This window comes from Rutilus rutilus, assembly GCF_951802725.1.
Source record: "Rutilus rutilus genome assembly, chromosome: 7".
In the NCBI taxonomy this organism is placed as follows: Eukaryota; Metazoa; Chordata; class Actinopteri; order Cypriniformes; family Leuciscidae; genus Rutilus; species Rutilus rutilus.
In genome coordinates, this window is record NC_140221.1 from 39,735,432 (window position 1) to 39,757,740 (window position 22,309).

At 38.8% G+C, this 22,309-nt stretch overlaps 1 protein-coding gene and 1 long non-coding RNA gene across 2 annotated transcripts in view; both read right to left on the bottom strand.

Annotated features, from left to right (window-relative positions):
• LOC311293219 overlaps positions 1–22,309 on the bottom strand; it is a 267,232-nt gene that overhangs the window by 36,683 nt on the left and 208,240 nt on the right. The gene's annotated exons all lie outside the window — the stretch shown is intronic.
• The window catches only part of znrf3 (zinc and ring finger 3), a 69,742-nt gene that overhangs the window by 19,638 nt on the left and 27,795 nt on the right, over positions 1–22,309 (bottom strand). Inside the window, exon 2 of the mRNA XM_084413825.1 lies at positions 10,237–10,359. Within this exon, the coding sequence (XP_084269951.1) occupies positions 10,237–10,359 (123 nt within the window). The remainder of the gene's footprint in view (positions 1–10,236; positions 10,360–22,309) is intronic.

Here is a 22,309-nt window from a genome sequence, read left to right on the forward strand (position 1 = left end):
GATGTTTTGGACACCACTGACTTTCATTGTAGGAAACACGCTTCAAAATAACTGAAGCTCCACTGAAGAAAGTAAGTCATACATGTTAGGAGGAACAACATGAAAGAAAGTATTTCTTTGTTTTTGGTTTAACTATGTCTTTAAAGAAGTTAATTCACACATCAAGCAAAGTTAGGGTTCATCAAATATCGTCAACAGAATCTCAATGTAGCTGTGTTGATCAACGTTTATGTGAATAAAAGCCTAAAGTAAATCTGGTTATATATAAAGTGATCATGTCTCTTCATTAGACTTAGAGTCTGTTCACACTTGGCATGTTTGATTCGATTAAACCGAACCCTGGTGCAATTGCTCTGTTAGTGCGGTTCATTTGAATAAATGTAATGCCATCCGAACCCTGGTGCGCACCAAACAAGCGGACCGAGATCGCTGAAAAGATGGGTAAACGAGCCAAAAACAGGACATGATGTCACAAGATGCGACCCTAAAAAGGACAGAATGCTCACGCATACCTGTTTTTTCTAATCATAGTCACGATGTTGCCCATCACAGTTCGGTACAGGCATCAGATCCGCGTCTCCTCGCTGCAGATCTTCGTTTGTGACGGAAGTATTCCTGCCGCTGTTTTGACTCCTTTATACATTTTTTAAGCTCTTCACAAGTTCTCAGCTGGTCAAAGTACCATGTTGGCTACGCACACACAACGAGCGCATTTAGCCCAGCACACAGCAAAATCTGCTCATATAAAGTGACCATGTGTCTTCAGAAGACTTGTGTTCACACTTGTAGTTTGGTTCAGACCAAACAAAAAAAATTATAATGTAATCCTGGTCTGCTTAGCGTTCACATTGGCATTTTAACACCGAACCTAAAGTTACCAAACCTTAAGGCATATCCCTATGGTCACAACCTGATTGGTCGGCTTTTACCGAACATCCAAAACAATGCTGTGTGCGGGGATAAATGCGCTCGTTGTGTGTGCCTACATATGATGGTATTTTGACCAGCTGAGAACTCGTGAAGAGCTTATAAAATGTGTAAAGGAGTCAAAACAGCGGTAGGAATCCCTCCGTCACACACAAAAACGAAGATCTTCTGCGAGGAGACGCCGTTCTGATGCCTTTACCGAACTGTCTTTTGTCTGTGTTGTGTTCAAATTTAATTCAAACCGCACCAGAGTTCGTTTGGAAGCAGAGCGAGACCCATCTTTTCAGCGGTCTCGGTCCACTTGTTTGGTGCGCACCAGGGTTTGGATGGCAACGTTCACACGCTCAAATGAACCGCACTAACAGAGCAAACGCAACAGGGTTCGCTTTAAAGGGATACTCCACTTTTTTCGGAAATATGCTCATTTTACATCTCCCCCAGAGTTAAACAGTTGAGTTTTACCGTTTTAGAATCCATTCAGCCGAACTCCGGGTCTGACTGTACCACTTTTAGCATAGCTTAGCACAGATCATTGATTCTGATGAGTCCAGTAGCATTTCTTTCAAAATGACCAAAGAGTTTCAATATTTTTCCTATTTAAAACTTGACTCTTCTGTAGTTAAACCGTGTACTAAGATCGACGGAAAATGAAAAGTTGCGATTTTCTAAGCCTATATGACTAGGAACTACTCTCATTCCGGCGTAATAATCAAGGAACTGTGTGGCTGTACCATGAGTGCAGCAGGCGTAGTGATATGACGCAGCACCTGAAAATAGGTCTAATAGGTTAGACAAACTTAGTCCCGGTCACGTTGGAAGAAGTTACCGAGCTGGGGACTATTTTCAGGCGCTGCGTCATATCATTACGCCTGCTGCACTCATGGTACAGACACACAGTTCCTTGATTATTACGCTGGAATGAGAGTAGTTCCTAGCCATATCAGCCTAGAAAATCGCAACTTTTCATTTTCCGTCGATCTTAGTACACGGTTTAACTACAGAAGAGTCAAGTTTTAAATAGGAAAAATATTGAAACTTTTTGGTCATTTTGAAAGAAATGCTACTGGACTCATCAGAATCAATGATCTGTGCTAAGCTATGCTAAAAGTGGTACCGTCAGAACCGGAGTTCGGCTGAATGGATTCTAAAACGGTAAAACTCAACTGTTTAACTCTGGGGGAGATGTAAAATGAGCTTATTTCCGAAAAAAGTGGAGTATCCCTTTAATCAGACCAAACATGCCAAGTGTGAACAGACCCTTAAATTAAATAGTTTGATTCATATGGATCTCGTTTATGATCTCTTTATGAACTTTTTGAAGTTTTGGTGGAATGGACTTTCAATGGAGAAACAGAAATATCTCACATTTACTTAAAAATATCTTAATTTGTGTTTCAAGTTTGAATAAGTCTTATGGGTTTGGAACAACATGAGGGTAAGTAACTGAAATTTTCTTTCCTTTTTTTTTTTTTTTTAATTGGACCTGTAAAGGTCTTTATAACCCATTTTACTTCTGTAATGAAAATTATTTCTGAGTGAAAGAGTATATTGAACAAGAAAGAAAATGGACAGGGGGGAGCTCAACTTTTAGAACAAGGGTCTAGCAACACCAAAGTCAGTTCGAATCTCTGGCAAAACAAATGCTGCCAAACTGAATGCAATGCAGACAAAAATATCTGCTGAATGTATAAATGTAAAGGAGTTAAATAATGAAAATGTATTAAAAGTAAATGAGGTCAATTTTGATTTCAAGCTACACACAAAAAATGTCATCTACGCTGTTTTTTCTGCATCTATTTTCTATCCTCTCCCTCACTCCTTTTCCCTCGCCCCCCTCCATCAAGTCCTCAACTTCCTCTCAATTAGCAGGTGTGCTAAAGCTTTCTTCTCCCTTCTCTCTTTCTGTAGCTCTCCAAGTCACTCACAGCTGACCCCCTTACACAAGCCCTCCTCACACACACATAGGCACGCACACACACACACACAGATACCACCCCCCTCCAGAGTATAAAAGAGTCTTAAAACTTGGGATGGAACTTAATCCATGAAAGAAAAAGCGGAAAAAAAAGCCCGCCAAGTGGCCCGGCCCATCCCAGCATGGCACAGTGTTCAAAGAGAAACACACACATACTATTACCGCATCTGGCAGACACAACATTACACGCTCTGTTCGCCGCAACAACCTAAAGTGACGTGTCTCGCATATTCGGCTCCATTCTTTTTGGAAGGGCAGCCTGGAAAAATCCACAGGTGATTTGCGAAGTCTTTGATTTTCATTCTCTTGTAAACACTAAAACAAAATACTTCCTGGGGGAGCTCTTTGAACTGAGATACCACCATGACATTTTCTCTGGCGGCTTATCCGTCTCCCTCTCTTGCGCACTCTCGTTCCCCTCCTTTCGCTTTTCCTCGAGCTCTTGTCTTAAGCTCCCCGGGTTTCTTTTCTTCTCTCTTTAAATAGAGGGCCAGGACTGTGAAGTCTAATAATGGTCATTTTGCCTCCCATTGAAGGCTGGGTAATTCTGCCAGGCCTCGGTTCACTTTGAAACACATGACACAGGGAGCTTCCCAGTGGCCATGGCAACTCACTCAGTGGGTTCCAAAGCCATGATTTCATACTTGTGGAGGGACAGAAACCTGCCGGCCAATCGGAAGAGGCTCCGCCCACTGGGAGAGAACCTTTGACACCAAGCAAAGGAAAACCCAGTGAGATAATATCAGCAAGTTGAGGCATACACAAACATAAAAGAGAAACCCCAGAGCTAGGGCCCCATCAGCACTGCGCGCTTCAAAAACGCCAACCGTCCCCCATCCGCCCCACCCGTTCCTGCTACTTCTGGATGGTCTGCGTGTGAGTGTGCATGTTAATAATGAAAACTAAATGTGGAGTTTACATTAAAACCCAATACGTCACAATCAAAAGATGTACATTAAAGGGAAAGTTCACCCAAAAATCTCAAATTCTTTCATCATTTATTCACCCTCAAGTTGTTCCAAACCTGTATGAGTTTCTTTCTTCTGCTGAACACAAAGGAAGATATTTTGAAGAATGTCGTAACCATTTCTTTCTTCTGCTGAACACAAAGGAAGATATTTTGAAGAATGTCGTAACCAAACAGTTGATGGGCCCCATTTTTTTTTTTTTTCATACTTTGGAGGTCAATGGGGCCGAAACTGTTTGGTAATCCATATTCTTAAAAATATCTTATTTTGTGTTCAGCAGAAGAAAGAACAACTTGAGGGAGAGTAAATGATAAGAGAATTTTCATTTTTGGGTGAACTATCCCATTAACATTTCTTTCTACCAGTGTTTTTTTTCTCTTTAACTAAAACTAAAACTTAAAAAAAAAAAAAAATGTGATAATTGAAAATTGAAATAAGATAAAATATGGACAAATGGAAATTTAAAAAATACTTAAAAAAAAAATGAAATAAATTAAAACAATATAGAATTTTTTTTTTTATAAAAAAAAACAAGAATTTAAATATTAATAAATGCTATAATATGTAATATTAAAGCTATATATATATATAAATATAAAAAAAAGTATAAAGCACAAAACATTACTAAAACGTAAAATAAAATTAAAATTAAAATTGAAAATAATTGAATTATATATAAAATAATAAAAGCTAATTCAAAATATTAATAAATGCTATAACAGTATATAAATTATCCTAAAATAACACTGATTCCGACATCCTAAGAAAAAAGACAACGTTTTAGCTTCAAAATCAATACATTTCTGCATCAAAATCTTTGCTCTAGTGCTGCAGCTTCATCTCCCTCTGGTTTTTAATCGAAGTGACTCGAGCACTGTGCAGTCAAGCAGCAGGTGGGTGGAGGTGCTTCAAGCCGCCTCCGGCCTGCGTCAGGATTTAGCTTCCTTTCTAGAGCAATTACGCCACATAAAAAGCAATGTTCCAGCTCATCAAAGAGGAGTTCATCAAATGGTGATGTACGAGGAAAACGCACATATGTGTGGACACCTGGAAGCTGATTCAATCACTTTCCCTTAGACACAAATGAAAGGCAAATGTGCGACAAAAATAAGTAGCACAACTGTTTTCAACACTGATAATAATAAATGAGAATGATAATACAATGTTTTTTGTTCTCAAAGAGCACCAAATCAGCATATTGGAGTGATTTGTAAAAGATCATACGACACTGAAAACAGGAGTAATAGGAATAAATGATATTGCACAATATTACTGTTTTTACTGTAGTTTTTACTGCAGCCTTGCTGAGCATAAGATGTTAGTCATATTATATATTCAGGCACTTCAAAGTTCAAAGAATATCATGTTTTACCATACCATGATACATGTCCACTTCCACCAAGTTAAAGAACTTAAATCAGAGAAAAACAGATACTATTTGGACTTGTTTCTCACACCCACACACACACACACACACACAGCCATGTGGACTGATGCAATGGGAACGGGAAGACTCAGTGTGCTGCAGTGGGGAGATGAAAGGACAGAACCCCTAGGCCGATTTTGCATGTGTCAGAGCAGAGCACTGTTTGGGAAAGAAGGATATCATGCTGGCAAGGAGACAAAAAAGAGAGAGAGAGAAAAAAGAGAGAGACCAACAAACAGATCAAGACTGCCTTCGAAAGAGAAGGAACCTGCTGGGAATGTATGAAGTATATTCACCACAGGAGAAACAACAAGATCTGTGTAAGATACACAAATAGGAGACAAGTTTCACTGCACTTGAAGATGAAAAGTTCTGAGGAATAAAAGCTAAGCCACAGATGGAGAACTTTGGAGTTAAATTGGTACATAATTATACAATTGTAAGAACATTTGTCATTCGTTTCTTTCTAAAACTTGGGGGGGGTGCCAATTCAATCTGTAATTGATGCATCTGTAATGTCATCAAAAATAAGTAGGGGTGAGCACTAATAGTCAAATATTCAATCCGTAATTATTATTCGAAAAATAAAAATACTATTATAATTTTGCTACATGTTGCTTTGCTGGCTGTAAATGCAGTAAAATCCTAAGCACACAAACTAAAATACATTGGGTGGCGATGTGGAGCGTGTAAACAAGTTTATTGTATTTTAGCACAGAATGTCGTCTGCCTCTAGACGCGATTTTACTAAATAACCTTAAAAAATGGAATTACTTTTGATCAAATGGATGAATATGTCATATTCGAATATTTGTTTTGTTTTTTTATGAGCCCAAATATTCAAATACAATATTTAAAACAAAACAAAATGCCCATCCCTAAAAATAAGGGGGGTCTTCCTCACTAATATTTTCTGCCTTACAAACAAATATGGCTAAAAAAAACAGAGCTCACTTAAGCCCAAAGCATACTTCAGCTGTGATGAAGTGTGTAAAGAGTGATACAAAAGAGTAAACAAAGCAGCATATCCTTTCTCCATCATTCTTGTTCTAAACTTTGCGTGCAATGGCAGATCTTGAGGCTGCTCGATTATGGCAAAAATCATAGTCACGATTAGTTTGGTCAATATGGAAATCATGATTATTGGTGGGCGATATGATCAAAGTCTTATTTCAGGATGAGTAATTTTAGTTATCAGTAAAATTTCACAATTATTGATAGGCTACTTCAATCTAAGTAGCTAAGAAAACAGTCAGCAAAACAATAAGGAATAGAGAAACTAATTACAAACAAAATGGACGAATCTAACAAAAATGCAAATGAAATAAAAAGTGCTTGAAGTTTTTCATGAAGATGTCCTAACAGTAGTATTCAGATAATAGCCTAAAACAGAAACTGAACAAAGTAATCAAATGTAAAATAACACAGCATAGTCTTCACTGTATACATTAAATATAGATTAATCCTTATTAAAGCTACAAAAGTTATTCATTCAAGAGCAGCGAGTGCTTTTGATTTTTGTCTTTTGTTGTTTGATTAACATTAATAACACAGACTAATGCATTAATACTGGGCTGCTGTCACTTTAAGAATAAATTAACGGATCCAATATACTGGTCGTTACGCATGCGTTTTCTTTCTCACCTGTTTACATTCACTTCAGACATAACCGACTGCGTTTGCAAGGATACTTACCAAAACAGCATGTTGACATTTTTGTGTGTTGGCTATTTGACTGTTTAGGCACGAATGCGAGGACAATTAAGTACCTGAACAGTTATGTTCCCTCATGACATCACATCCTTGCAGTTCAAAACAGGCTTCTTATTGGCTACTGAGAGAATCAGTGCAAGGAATTAGACTCCAGGTCAGACATGTACACTGTACATGAATAATCCATAAACACTTCCAAACTAGTTTCCTGAGGATTCCCAATGAGAAGATCCACAATTCGATGAGACTAGTATAGGTCAGAAAGAATGGTGCAACAGAACAAAAGAATGAGCAGGAACAAGAGAGGAAGCTGGAGAGGTGGGAGGTGAGCAGAGCGATGGCTCTCTGCGGACAGAGACAGGAAATGAAGGAAGAAACTGTGTACATATACATGTCAGTGGGGTATCTCCGTCAAGACCTTACACAAATTGGAGAAGCCCACATGACCTTTTTTCAAATATACACAGAGGGCAGGGTGTGACAAACCTTAGCCACTCACATCTTTAAAGCAAAGACAAACCATTCACGCGACCCACTGCACGTTACATTGTGTTGTTGATCAGAACAGATTTTTGTTGCTTTAAGTAAAAAAATTGTAATGCTATTATTCAGGGTTTCAAACCAGCATACACTTTTATTTATTTACTCATGTTGTTCCAAACTTGAATTCATTTATTTCTTTGGAAAACAAAAAATATGTTGGAGAATGTTGACAACCAAACCGTTTCAGTTCCTATTGACTTCCATCATATTTTTTTGTTCATACAATGCAAGTCAATGGGAACTGAAACTGTTTGGTCTTCCACAAAACAGTTATTCATACAGGTTTGGAACCGTAAATGACAGAATTTTCATTATTTGGGTGAACGAACCCATTACAACACTACACACACAAACCAGAGTGACAGACTCTCAAATCTGCATGGCTCAATGTCCATGAAAAATTGCATTTACGCAGACTGGGAAACAAGCAAGGATGTTTCAGTCAAAATAAAACAAAAACAAATGCATTTCTAAATAATGAAATGAAATGTTAAATGCATCCTTGCTGAATTAAATGAAATTCTTTTCAAAAATCATCACTGACCCGAAACTTATAAAGGGTAGTGCACATTTCAGACAACAGAGAGACAGTGAAAGGAAAAGAAAAACAAAAATAAGGGCAGAGGTGGCACAGCAGGGATAGACTGGCACAAGCGGGTCAAGAGGACACTGGTGAGACTGGACAGACACTGATGCTGGGACTAGAATGAGAACCCCAGCTGAGCGCGGGCCTGTATCAGAGGCCCGATTACGACAGCCAACTCTCTAATTATAGCACTGGCACAAAAGAAGGGGAGGATGTTTTTCTATCCTATTATTATGAAAGAAAAATAGATGGAATGTGTTTTCCCCCCGTTCACCTAAAGTGAACTTTCCGGAAATCATATCTGTTGATATTCGAAATTAATTTTTCCAAGTGCTATTTTTGTGTTGGTTTTATGATAAGCTGAAATCTTAACTGATGCAGGTACGCATCACAGGACAAAGAATTGTTTGCGCACTTTATTTATGTTCCTTGGCAAATGTTGTCTTATTAAAGCAACAAGAAAAAATGTGTATACTGACATAATACAATTTAAGAGAACTAAATCTGTCTTAACCCTATAAAGACTACTGTGGATATGCAACTTTCTAAAGCCTATAAATTATCAATATGACCAAAACTTTTTGCTGAAAAAACCTGTTGTACACAATCTTCTACATGCCTTCTGTCATCTGATTAATAGTTCGTTCTTTTTTATCAAGTAAAAGGCCTTTTAGTATAATTCTAAAAACAGAATTTTAGAATTTCATCAACTGCATTAAATTGCATATTTTTGCATATGCAAAAATGTTTCCTCCTCAAATATGAGCTCCATATTCTCCTATATCACTACATGAGCCATAAAAGCCTGATGTATCAAATATGATACTCAACAAAAAACACATAATGCTAAAAAAATTTTTTATAAAGGTTCAATAAATTGTTCCATTAAAAAAATATATATACATTTCATTTGTCAGGCATTACAGGGTTAAGACAGCAAAATCATGAGAAAAAAAAAAATAAATAAAAAAAAAATAATTCGCAGACTCAAAGCAATTCCCATATGCCAAGAAAACAGCAAAAACTTAAATTAATATGCTTATTATTAAAGAACATCTCAATGAGAATTCAAAAGGGAGAATGTATTATGTGTAACGTTAAGCCCATTCCAGCATAAGGCATGGGAAAATATTTAGCTGTTTTGCAGCATGAGCGTCCTGCTGAGAATTAATGTGTGGAAATCCTCAAATTTCCACATAAAAAGATCAAACATGCAAATAGATACTGGTGTCTTGAGACTGCAGAAAGCTCAGCCAATTAGGAAACGCTTCATCTGCGTCTGGATTTGTTCATTGTGTCTAAAGAGCAACCCATGGAAGCCAACACCACACTGAAAGTATTCTACCATGTGACATCACAGCAGTTAAAAATTTTTTTTTTTTTTAAATCAGGTGACACTGTCTGGGTAGTATATCAGTCTTGAACAACACAACCATTCAACAGTTCCTGCAAAACTGTACAACACCAAGTGGAGTTACAGCAGTCTGGTTTGGCACAGATTGCCAGCAGACAATAGAACATGAAAATCTGCACAAAAAATGATGGAAAGATACTATTCTAATTCTGACGTGATGCAACCTGAATCATAATGATACCGTGTTCGTTCGTTGGCCAGAGGAGAACTGGTCCTCCGACTGAGCCTGATTTCTCCCAAGGTTTTTTCTCCATTCTGTCGCCTGATGGAGTTTGGGTACCTTGCCACTGTCGCCTCTGGTTTACTTAGTTGGAGAAACTTAATATTCCAAAATATCTGCGATCTACCAGTACTGACGCTGCTGTACGAGAACTGAACTGAGCTGGACGTTGACATAATTTTTTGCAGAACTGCTTTATAGATGAAATGGACTAATTTAAATGAAATGCATGAGCCGAAAAGCATCATTTTCATGTTATCAATGTAAAGTTGATTTGAAACAATCTGCATTGTCCAAAGTGCTATAGAAATAAAGGTGACTTGACTTGTCTCTTTGCCTCATTTAGGGAAATATATTAGTATAGTATTTACAATAGTATTTAAATGCCTAGAAACTGGAGACATTTATGAACAGAACTTTGAACAAATCTACTACTGAGAGTAAACGTTGAGCAGTGTCCTTACCTTGCCCAGTACAGTAAGACAGCTGGGGTCCAACTCGGGCTGCTCCAGTTTGACCACTCCAACCCAGCCGTATTCGTACAAGTCCTCTTCATCGTTGTTGTTACACAGGCCCAAAGGGTGCATCTGCAAGACAAAAAGAATCTTCTTCAATATCTCCTTCCAAATTATATCTGGCCACACACTCTCCCCCATTCCCAACTAAACAGATTTCAGCTTTTCTGAAAGAAGAAGAGATGAAAGAAAAATGTCTTTAAGCTTTGAGAAAGGTTAAGTCAAATGCATTTTTTAAATACAATTAAAAAGAAGTTTAATATTGCAATGCAGAGGTGCACCTTTAAGTGATAAGCATTAACCAGACCATGTTATTGCGCCATAACTTCACTTCCTTTATAAACTGCCCTATATTGACGTGCCACGCCACACCCACAAGCCTGTGAAGGTGTGGAAACTCTAAAAGGTATGAGTGGAGCAGACGTGATCATTAAAGTCGTTAGATGTGCACCGAACCATTCAAAATAGCGGACAGTTTGGATGTCTTGCAGATTCTCTCCTCTTGGCTCAAATCCCATCTTTAATTTGTAGTAAGTGTGAAATGTAACGCTTTTGATGCGTTGAAAATTTACAACATGGATGTTTATCAAATGAAAATCTTCAAGGAGATAAAACTCTCCTAAAATGAGAAAACTAGGTTAAATATTATACAGCAATTACATAACTGCTGAATGAGGCCACTCATTGTTTGAGGATGGCGATTTATGACTTTATTAGTGCCATTAGCTTTAGTAGACGACCATTTCACAGACATGTTGCTGGATTTTTTTATTAAATGAATGATAGCTTAAGCTCTGCTGGCCTTGCATTCAAAGGTAAAACCGATGGTAAACCTGATTAAAACTCCATGACAACAACTGATTCATCTGCTTTGACCTTAGTGACCTGTTCTCTAGCCATAGCTGAGAGCCTCTGGGCAAAAACGAACAAATTGGATTAACACTGAAAAGGCTGATTATCATCTTAACTCTTGGATCAAAAGCCACATCAGCTCCCAAGAGGCCTTGGATTCCACATTTGCATTTAAGTTTACTGATGTTGTGGCATTTTATCTTACTAGACTGGCGACATATTAAAGTAGCACTGTAGGGTGACACTGATAAACTAATTCCTCATCCAAAAATTCAAGATTATGTTAAGATACAGTGGTTAAATGATGCCTTTTCTAATCAGTGACCATCTACAAGCAAAGCATTCTTTTAATGCCTTGAGAACCTTGCATTTCAATGAGGATTGTTCATTGGATTTAACTGCGGTTTTGCAAAAGTGGCTTGTCAGGAGAAGTTAATGATGGCAACCACAAATATGGCAACAACAACAAAAAAAAGGCTGCAGGACATGGCTTGTTTTCTGCAAACACATTTACTGAATTCTTTCTTAATTTCTCCTGTAGTTTAGACTACTTTTCTGGTAAGCACTGAGATTCCTTCCTAAGCAACTACCTAACTGATGGTTGTTTCGTGTAACTGCACTCCCATTTTTCAACACGCATGAACCAATACTCGTGTTAACCCACGAGTACCAGCATTTCCCTCCAGTTCGCCCCAACAAATTTCCCCAGTTGGTCCCCACGACTGGGTGAATGCCCAGTTGCACACTTTTCTCCAAACCACGGTCCCCCATCTCTCCCTCTCCTTTTTCTGTCCATCATTCTGTGCTGCACCCAACCATCTCTTCTTTTACCACCAAAAGGTGTCCCTTGTTCAGCTCCGCCACCCTCAGTGCCTCTCATCTATCAGTCTCCTGTACAGCCGTTCACATGTGTATCTCCTTTCATGGGCAATACTCTCAATGAAATCACCATAACAACAGGCAGCCAAACTTCTCATACCCAGTTCCACCTTAAGCATGAGCAGAATAAAAAAAAAGGTCAGATTGGTGCAGTACATAAAGTGCTGCAATGGCGTAAGTGATTCTCAATGGAGCTAGCCATGCAAGTTATCTCTCTATACATGGAATATGGAGGGCTGCCAACGTGACGCTTTTCTCCCCCCTTTATTTGTTTGTTTGTCTTTCGCTTGCACTAACTGATGATGATAATTATAAAGGGATGATATGTGCGAAGAAAAGCATGCCCTGCTTAATAATAGTAATAGCAATATTTCTCAAAACCACGTTTGAAAACAGCAAATGGATAGATGAACAAACACAAACAGGTTTTTTTCCCTCCTCGCCTTCGAATGAGGGTTGACCTGATTTGCCGTTGGTGAGGGGATCGGAACAGAATAGCCAGTTTAGGCCTTACCCATCTCAAAGAAAATCAAAATGCCACTCACACCACACACAAACTTTGTCAGGCGCTCAATTCACTGGTGCTTTGATCATCAAGTGTTTCAGCCTCCTCAGTAGAATCAGTCCAGGTAGCAGAGTTTCTATTGCACCTTCATTTTTAGGGTTTTTCTCTGATGTGTTGACTGCGTTTGATAAAACTATTGGGGGCTTCAGAGAGTCCTGCAATTGAAAAAAAAAAAAAAAGCAGTATGCGTGCGCGCATCTGCCTGGGGCCAAAACAGTGGGGGCCAGCTTAAACTCAACTAAAACTCATAAAAATATTTTAGACCACACTTGGTTTCTTTCACTGCACCAAATAGTAGGGCTGGGTAAAATGCATTTTTTATCTAATCACAATCTTCATTTAAATAATTGAACAATTTAAATATGGTTTCTTAAAGTCCCAAGATCAATCTTTTGCTATATAGGCTAGTGGTCGACCGATAATGGTTTTCTGATGGCCGATGCCGATGCCGATATAAAGCCGATATTTTTATATATATTTATTTTAATCAATATTTAATAAATTAGAAATAAATTAGAAAACAAATCTTTAAAATAAACATGCTTTTATACTTTAGATGGCAACTTCTTGAATCTGCAATCCTATTACAGTATTTTTCACAAAGTAATTGTTTAGAAATATATGAATATGTGAATAAAAAGAATGTAAACACTGTAACAGGGCACTCAGTAATCTGGTAATTTCGTGCTGGAAAAATATTTTTTCAAATAAAGACAAGGTAACACTAATTTTACATACAGCACAGTGAAAACGATATGAATATGACACAGTGAATATGACAATCAGAAAAACTTATCGGCCGATGCCGATATTTCAAAAATGCCAAATATCGGCCGACCACTAATATAGGCTATACTAATGTGAAGCCACAAATACAATAGAACAAAGATACAAATGAAATAAACACTGCTTGTTTTTCATGTTTTCATGTTTTTCAGGTCTTCTTGCGCTAGAATGGTTCAAAATTGCTAGAATGTTTAAACTGACAGGACATAAAACGCCTACAATTATGAACTTTCACTTTCATGCAATGAATTGCAATTCCGTCATGAAAACTTTCTGAGAGATTTGCATGGTAACGGTAATGGATATGGCAATGTTAATCTATTTGGTCTTGGCGGAATGGATCTGCTACGCTGCTACTGAAGATGCAAGTACAGAGCTCTGCCAATACATTCACAGAGTTTGCTGTGAGCATGTAAGACATGCTGCTGCTGCACATGTAACATTCATGAAATAACCCCCCCATAGCAGATCTATGGAGCTGGGGAAGGTGGAAGGTTTCTGAAAGCACGCTGCAGACTGCTGTTGAGCCGCAGCTCATTGGCAGCTGATGCAACGGCAACCAATCAATGTAGATGACGATGCAATCGCTACCAAATGAGTTTAGGACCTATCAGCCTGCACCATCTAGAATTTCATTCCAGAACTTGGTATTTAATTTGAGAAATCACATGCGTCTCGAACCGTGGTGCCTGGTCTGTACGGATCAACTATGATCCCGACTTGACATCGCACATCCTGTGATGTGACTATCGCACTGCAATATCGATGCTAAAACGAAATATCGTGCAGCCCTAGAAGGTACTCATTTCGGACAATTTAGTGATTGGTAGAGACACTTATTTATTTAACTGTTGTAATTCAAATCAAAATGATCAAGTAAATACAGTTTTCATCTTCTGAAATCCATGTGAATGGAGAAGCCAGGAGCCATTGCTGAGATGCAATCCCACATTACATAAGCAAAACTGATTCAATGAGATGATAAATGACCAAATGCATTTCAATAAAAAAGACAGTTGACTCAAAGGATGCAAGACTCAAGGACACTAAACAGAGCTGGTCTAAAATCAAACTAGCAGATAGTAGCCTAAACATTTTAAAAACACACCCCTTCTTATCAGCAAAGCTGACCTAAACGTGTTGGTACACAGAGCAAGCGTTCATGGATCGTGGCTGTGGTCCAGTAGTAGAGAACACAGAACAGATGAGTCGCAGCCACAGGCATGGCATTTAGGTCAAGGCCAGTATCAATTTCACCCACAACAATCGAAAAGCCCAGCTAGCCCGAGGGTACGCTCTGCTATCAAACTCAACTCCATAACCCACACTACAACCACTCTCACTGGCTTCAACTGCATGTAACCCGATACCAAGATTTTTCATAGCTAATTTATGTCCTCTGATTAGTGAGTATAAAACTAACAAACCTACTTAACCGCAACTATAATCTGACACGGAACACATATATCATTCACGCCAACAAGGCCACAAGTCCATGGACTTCAAGCTGAGAAAGTTTCGTGGAAAAAAATATTTCCTTCTGCAAGGGGCAATTTCTCTCCTTTCTCATGCCGCTGGTCTCACCAACCTCCCCCCCTTTCCCAGTTCTGACCCTGTGCCCGTCACCCAGCCCCCACCCCCTGCCGCGGGAGTGTGGAATAGTTCCTGGAATAACAGACCATCCTGCCAGGAGAGGTGGGGGAATATTTGATCAAAGCCACAAGCGGGCTTCAGAACCCCCCCCCTCTTCCCGGGCCCACAGCCACTTAGAGAAACTCTGTCCTCAGCCGTGGCTCTCAGGGCAGCTTTTCAAACAAGGCCAAGAGCCTTTCAAACAAGCAAGAGTGCTGGGAGTTCTCAGTGCCGAGCTGAGCTAGCAAACGCCATGTGCACAGGAGCCTCGGACGTTTGCTGGCTTCCCTCTCGGTTTGTATTTTGGCAGTTGACAGAGACAGAGTGGGATACTTCTGATATACAGGGTTTAGAAGACATAGTGATCAATAATAAACCATGTTTCCAAGTACTAGAAGCAGCTGACACAGTTTAACTCGCAAAAAAATGTGTTTACCAACTATCAGATCATGGTAGAAAAAAAAAAAAAAAAAAAAAAACCTTATTGACCGTTGAAGAAAAATCTAGTCCTTTTAGGCCAGAAACATTCTTTACACACAGACGTGAGAGGTTAGTCGATTTGTAGTCCAGTTTTTTTTTTTTTTTTTACATTTGGTCAACAAACACAAGAATGTTTTGGAAAAATCTAGAAAAAAAAATGTTGTTTCATATTGTCCAGTCACAGTCAATGGGAAACAGAAAATTAAAAGCGGATTAATAAATCCTAACACATCATATTCATACATCACATATATACACAACAAACAATTTTAAAACATGCATCTGCTCAGAATGATACAAATGCAAAAGTGAACTACGCTGCTACAGTCAGAATTTCCAAGTCAAGTTGGGAATACAGTCTTTTTATAACAACGCACTGAAAACTAAAAAATTCTATTAATTTAATATTTTTATATGAATTATTTTTATTATGTTAAATGTAATATAAATTATATTAATTAACAAATAATGTACATTAGTAAATTAATATTTAAAACTGAATATAGGTTTCATTTTGCACTTTATTCACTAAAGTGAATAAATATGTCACGACGAAATATCGAGTAAATTGTGATAATGAACACTGTTTGCAAGCCAAACAACTGCATCCACAGAGGACTTGTTTTTGCACTATGAGAGAAAAGGGATGGAAAGCATTTCACGTCAGTAACCGTAGCTTAACGCTGTCCATCAGTTGCGCAGGCGTGTCCTTTGGTGTAGACCGGGAGGTCATTTTCTCTTTAACCCTACGTGGATCCCTGCTGTTGCCGTTGGTCCCTCTCAGCTGTTACATATCTCTAACATTTCCTCATCTATAAAACTGGAAGGCCGTCTTGTAATCAAATGCCCACACATAGCGGGAAGAGCTTTGCATTGGGTACACAAGGCAACCCGGCCAGTTTCCTTTTGGCGCTGGTCGTCTGAACTCCCACCTACTATCCAAACAGAGGATGTGCTCACAGACTCCAACACTATTCTGGTTTGTCTATCGGAAGAGTGTGAAATACTGGAATGGGACAGATGCCTACAGCTTCTCCTCTACTTGCCCTGGACTATTTATCTTTCGCCTTCTCCCTCTTCGCTTTCATCCCACAGCCATAAAGTTGTCGGACATTTATAATATCACACTCCGATAGCAACGTGTTTCTAATCTGCAAAAGAAGCAATAATCAAAACAAAATTTATTAAAACGGAAGGAACTCAAAAAGCAAAGCAAAAAAAAAAAAATGCAATTGCAAAAAACTTGGAAATATCTGAAGTTTGAGCATGCAGAAATCAAAACCTATTTAAATATACTTAAAAAGAGAGATAGAGGGGGAGAAGAGGAGGAGCTTGCCGCTCTGATTGCTTGTGTCTTCTCATTTCCCAAGCACTGGAAATAACTTCAAAGGGGATCGCAGCCTTGAAGAGAGCGCAGATAAAGTTACAGTGTGGCAGCTGGAGAAGCCTTGCAGGTGGGGCCTGCTCTGACGGTGTAATATTATCTCATAAAGGGAGACTGGGCCCTTTTTCAAAGGAGGCGACTTCCTCTCCTTTGTCGTCTAGACAAAAACGATGGAACGACAGTTGCAAAAGTCACCTCTGGCCAACAAAGACTCCAACAACTCTTGCCCAGAAACCATGTACGTACCCAAGAAGTAAAGCACACACTGGAAAGTAGATGACATCATGAAGCACCAACCACAAGCATCTCAGAACTGTTCAAGGTTTAGAGAACAGGTTGTGCATTGGTGGACAATTCGAGGACAATTTGCTTTTATTATCTTTACAACCAAGACATCTGCACACACTTAACCAGGTACAAATTTTATTAGTTTAGGCAAATTGTCGGGAATAAAAGCCATGACCTTAGTGTTACCAGCATGTTTGAGCCACAGGAACACCAGAAGAGTCTTGAGACCTCTTATGCCATCTCACTGAAAACCATTCACACACTGTCCCCCTGGCGACGACATAAGCAAACAAATGGTCCAGTTCAGACTGGAGCGAACACTTAATATCGTGTAAATACTAAAATATGCATCAAGCCACCAGGGAGGACAGCTTTAGCAGAGGGGAAGTGACTGGTGAGTCTATTATAAGACTGTGAGTAGAGATTGAAACCATCAATGGTGTGAGAAAGATCTCTCTTATGGCGATGACTATTACTCAATAAACAAAATGAAAACTACAGTTGAATAGGAACATGATGATCATGAGAAAAGACAATGGCTGCAACTGAAATGGCATACTTCCCTTCTATAAAGAGATTCTCAAGTGTGTATGCAATGGACACTTTACTATCCCATGAGGCCACGGAAAAGGATTTGTGAATGGCAGTGAAGCAACGTAACAGAGTGGTAAGTCACATGATAATGACAACATGGCGAATATAGTACATTTGGATTAAGTACTACCCGCATTCATAGTTAATACTATATAGAACATACTAATATAAGTGTTTATATAAAATAAGTACCTACTCAAGAGAGTATGCCATTTTGGATGCAGCAAACATAAGTTGGACTTAAATCCAATCATGCAAATAGTTTTTAACAATATCGAATTCAGAAAAATGTAGCAATTTTCAGGGCTTAGTAAAGCTATGCTGTTAGTAGTTCATGATGTTCAATCAAAGCAATAACAGAGTGTGACGCTAGCAAAGTCAAGGTCAAATCACTACAGTAAAAATAGCCGCTATCAATATGAGGGGTATTGATATCGCTTTTGAATGCGCGCTCGCTTTTCCTTTTGCTTTCCAATTTGTGATTACACATACTCTGTGTGTAGGGAGCACCTCAACTGGCCACACATTTTACAAGATATTTATGAATGACGCTCAGGATCTGTTGCGCACCAAATCCTCCGACATCGTCCTTTCAGTCATCTCTCTTTAATATCTAAGTGAAATCACATAAGTGAAATCATGATGTACTGTAATGTAACCGACTACCGCAGCAAACCTAATCATGTCCCCTTTTAATTTTCTGTGTTTTTCATGAAATCAGAATTAGGCTTTATGCACATCCCTAGTCTCTACCGTCACTTTTGATCAATTGAATGCATCCTCACTGACCCTAAACATTTGAACCGGTGGATAAATGAGTCTCCCAAATTCATAAATGTAAATCAATATCCAATTATAATGAAATAAACGTATAGAATTATAAAAAATTAAAACATCAATTATTGAAATTGCAGGTTTTTTTCCACCATGCAACAACTTTATCAGTTCACAGCCACTTTAAACTATTCAATCTGAAGTGCCACATCAGGGAAAGTAAGAAAACCTCATGACAACAACATTCACACTTCAGCCTGTCATACTCCAACCTCTAGGTGCAAAAAAACAAAAACAAAAACCAGCATACGTCGAGGGTTAACGTGACATGATTTATGGGCAAGGAAGGCAAAAGTGCATGCCAGAATACTACCACAACTGCTCTTGAAGTTCAGGAGGCGGGTAAATCTGTACCCGGGAGGATTGTAGTCATCAACACCTAGCCTCACCGATGCCTTTGAAGTCCCTCCCTCGCTTTGAAGGTCCCGGCAAAAAGGAATGCCTGCACAGGGCTCTTGGAAAGCCCCCAGAGTTGTGGAATGCGGAGCAAGCCGCTGCCCGGCCTGCTGGAATGCGATTAGAGCGCTGGAACAGACGAGGGCTCTCGCGCCAAGGAAAGGCTGCTGCCACCACCAATGGCACGGCACTGGCCCACTCATTGCAAAAAATATTTCATAGAGAAAAAAATGGGTGAGAGAGTGGCAGGGGTGGGTGGATTGGTTGAGCAAAAAAAACAAGGAGGTCACCAAAGAAAGAGGCCAAATGTTAAGAACTTCAATACCGTAATGAAATGTTTTAAATCCAGAAAGCGGTTGATCAAAGACAATTTGTGCCTTTGAAAACAGAGACAAAGAGCTGACAGAAAATTACAGACTTGAAAATTACAAAGAAATATTTAACTGTAAAAAAATAAAAATCCATAATTTTGAAAGCTTCAAGTGAATTTGAAATTCTGAAATCTAAAATATTCTACAATATTATAGCCTGATTATAATTTTCATGTTTTGGCCACTAAATCGTCAATATTAAAATTATATATTATTTTGTATAAAATTAAAAGTTAAACAATAAAAACTAAAATCAATCATTTTAAATGCTTCAAGTAAATGTAGGCATCACAACATTATAATGTACAGTATGAGCTCTACACGAGTTGATATTGTGCATCTGTAGTAACAGTCCCAGAAACAACACACACCGTTTCTTCAAAGTCCTTTTGGTACAAACATCTGCTAAGAACATAAATAATAAATGAGAAAACTGTGTCACTATAAAAGCAAGTAATACACCTCCATATTTCCACTGGCACAGTCACATCAGGCCAGACTCGAGCTGATCCTTCCCAGAATGAGTAGACTCACTAATCATATTTCCATAGCTCTTGGGTTTTACGTGCATTATGAAACAAGTTTCTAGTGTCTTGTTGTCAGTCAAACATTCCAGACGAACGAGTACTTGTGCTTATCAAGTGCTTGTTTGTGTGGAAAACAAAAAACTATGCCTTTAAAAACTGATGCGTACATACAGTCTGGACAATTCTATTTATACACACGCCCTCTCTTTCACACACATACCACACTGACCTTAACGTCTTACCACTTAAACGAGTGCTGAGACATTGGGTCGGCTCTTGAAAGAGGGAAAGTAAAGCTGGAGATGACTGGGCTGATCCAGAGAGCTCTCTCTTTAAAGGTCACTACCATATAGACCATCTCTCCAACTGTCTCTTCCACAACCCATCACAGTAATGACTTATGAGATCAACGGCATGGATGCCTCAAAATGAGCAGGGAATTTTGATGCATAGCCAAGATCTATAAAGGCTTAAACTTGGTTTCTAATGGGATAATTCAACCAAAAATGTTAAATCTGTTATCACTTACTCACCCTCAAGTTGTTCCAAACTAGTATTTGCTTCTTTCTTCTGCAGGACACAATGAAGATATAGAGTGCAACAGTCAGGTTCCAAAAGTAAAAACATTCAATTTTTCCATAGGGAAATTGATTTATTTTACAACTTATAAACCTTTAAAGACAACCTTATAGTTCTGAGGTTGTCTTTAAAGGTTTATGAAGGTTATTTCTACTTATTTTTAAAATAATTGTTTAACAACTAAATTTGTGGTGAAAAACTACATTACCCATGATGCTACACTGATAACTCCACCAATCAGTCACGGCGAGCAAATCAGAAATCACAGTACTCTCCCATGAAGCATCGCAAATGACAATCGAGTCTCCACTGACTCTCAAAATACTTCAATTATATCAACAAATTTAAACGAATAATTTTTGTTCGCAATGCTTCATTCCTTCCCTCACTAAAGCAGTTGAGTACACAGTGTCTTTTTGTCCAATTTTCTAATATTTTTTGCTGTATGTTGTTATTCACCTCAGAGCTAGTTGGCTTGGTTCATGGCTTATAATGCTTTAACGAAAAACAGCGCATTTTTCATAATATCGTCTTTTGTGTTCCACATACAGGTTTGAAACGATATGTAAATGATGACAGTTTTCCTTTTTAGGTGAGTTACCCCTTTAAACAATGAACAAACTTATAAGTAGATGGCAGTGCATTACATTCCCTACGCAATTATGACAGCACCGATGCAAATTCACTGGAAAACAGATGAGCTCTTGCGCGACCTGTTTTCAAAGAAAGCAAAAACATGGTTCCCAAGAGACAAACCAGTCAAAATATCCACCCATTCCCTGACAAGCTCACACATACATAACTCGACCGCAAGCATCACCCTCCACCCCTCTACACACACATAACATTTGGCTCAGCTGCAATGCAACTGGCTGAGGTAATTCAGCCCACCGTCAACCAGAGAATCGCAACAAGCAACCCCTGTGTCAACACCACCTGTCAATCAAAAGAACAACCCCAACACGGGCCAGTCACTGAAAAGGGGGTGGAGACTGCCTCATCCAATCACTGGAAGATCCTTCAAAGCTTACTCTAGCCTCTGGACTCGCTCTCAAGTTACAGAGATAAATGCTGGTTGAATGATAGGACTCAAGAATGTGCGGCTATGGAAAATTGCACACTGTACAACCAGAATGTGTATTCTGCACCTCCACAGACTGTTGTTCTTGCCAACTCATCCCCCCCTTCACTATGCCACTATAGGTTAGATCAGGTTTCTGTTGCCTTAGATTTGTTTTCTTAAGGAGGTTGCCTTATAGAAGAAAACACTTCATTTCCAGGTCAAAGCCTATGGTCTGATTATACACGTGGGACTGGACTGAAGAGATGGCTGGATGGAGAGATTCAAGACCACATGTGGATTAAATTGAAGGTCACGCCCAATTTCATTATGCTTGCATTTAAAGTATGCGAGGACATAAGGCAATAATCAGTTAATGAGGCATGACATGCAGACTTCAGTCTGTTTTACAGTTTCTTGAATTTCCATAAGCCTCCAGAGCACTGACTACCGATACCAGTGACTTCTCGCACATTGACACCAGACATGAGCAGCGCGACACGATGCGACAAAAGCAAATAGATCCCATTGCAATCAGTCATGCTGTCTACACTGGACAACAAATATGCAACACAACAAATGCCAGTCAGTAAACTTTTTCTGACATGCTCCATACGCTTGTACTACATATAATACTTTTAATAACTTTTTATTTTAATATATTTTAAAATGTAATATATTCCTGTGATAGAAAAAAATTAACTGAATTGTCAACAGTCATTGCTCCAGTCTTCAGTGACACATGGTCACTATTGGGTATTTCATCGTACGCCAATTTCTCCTTTCACATTTACA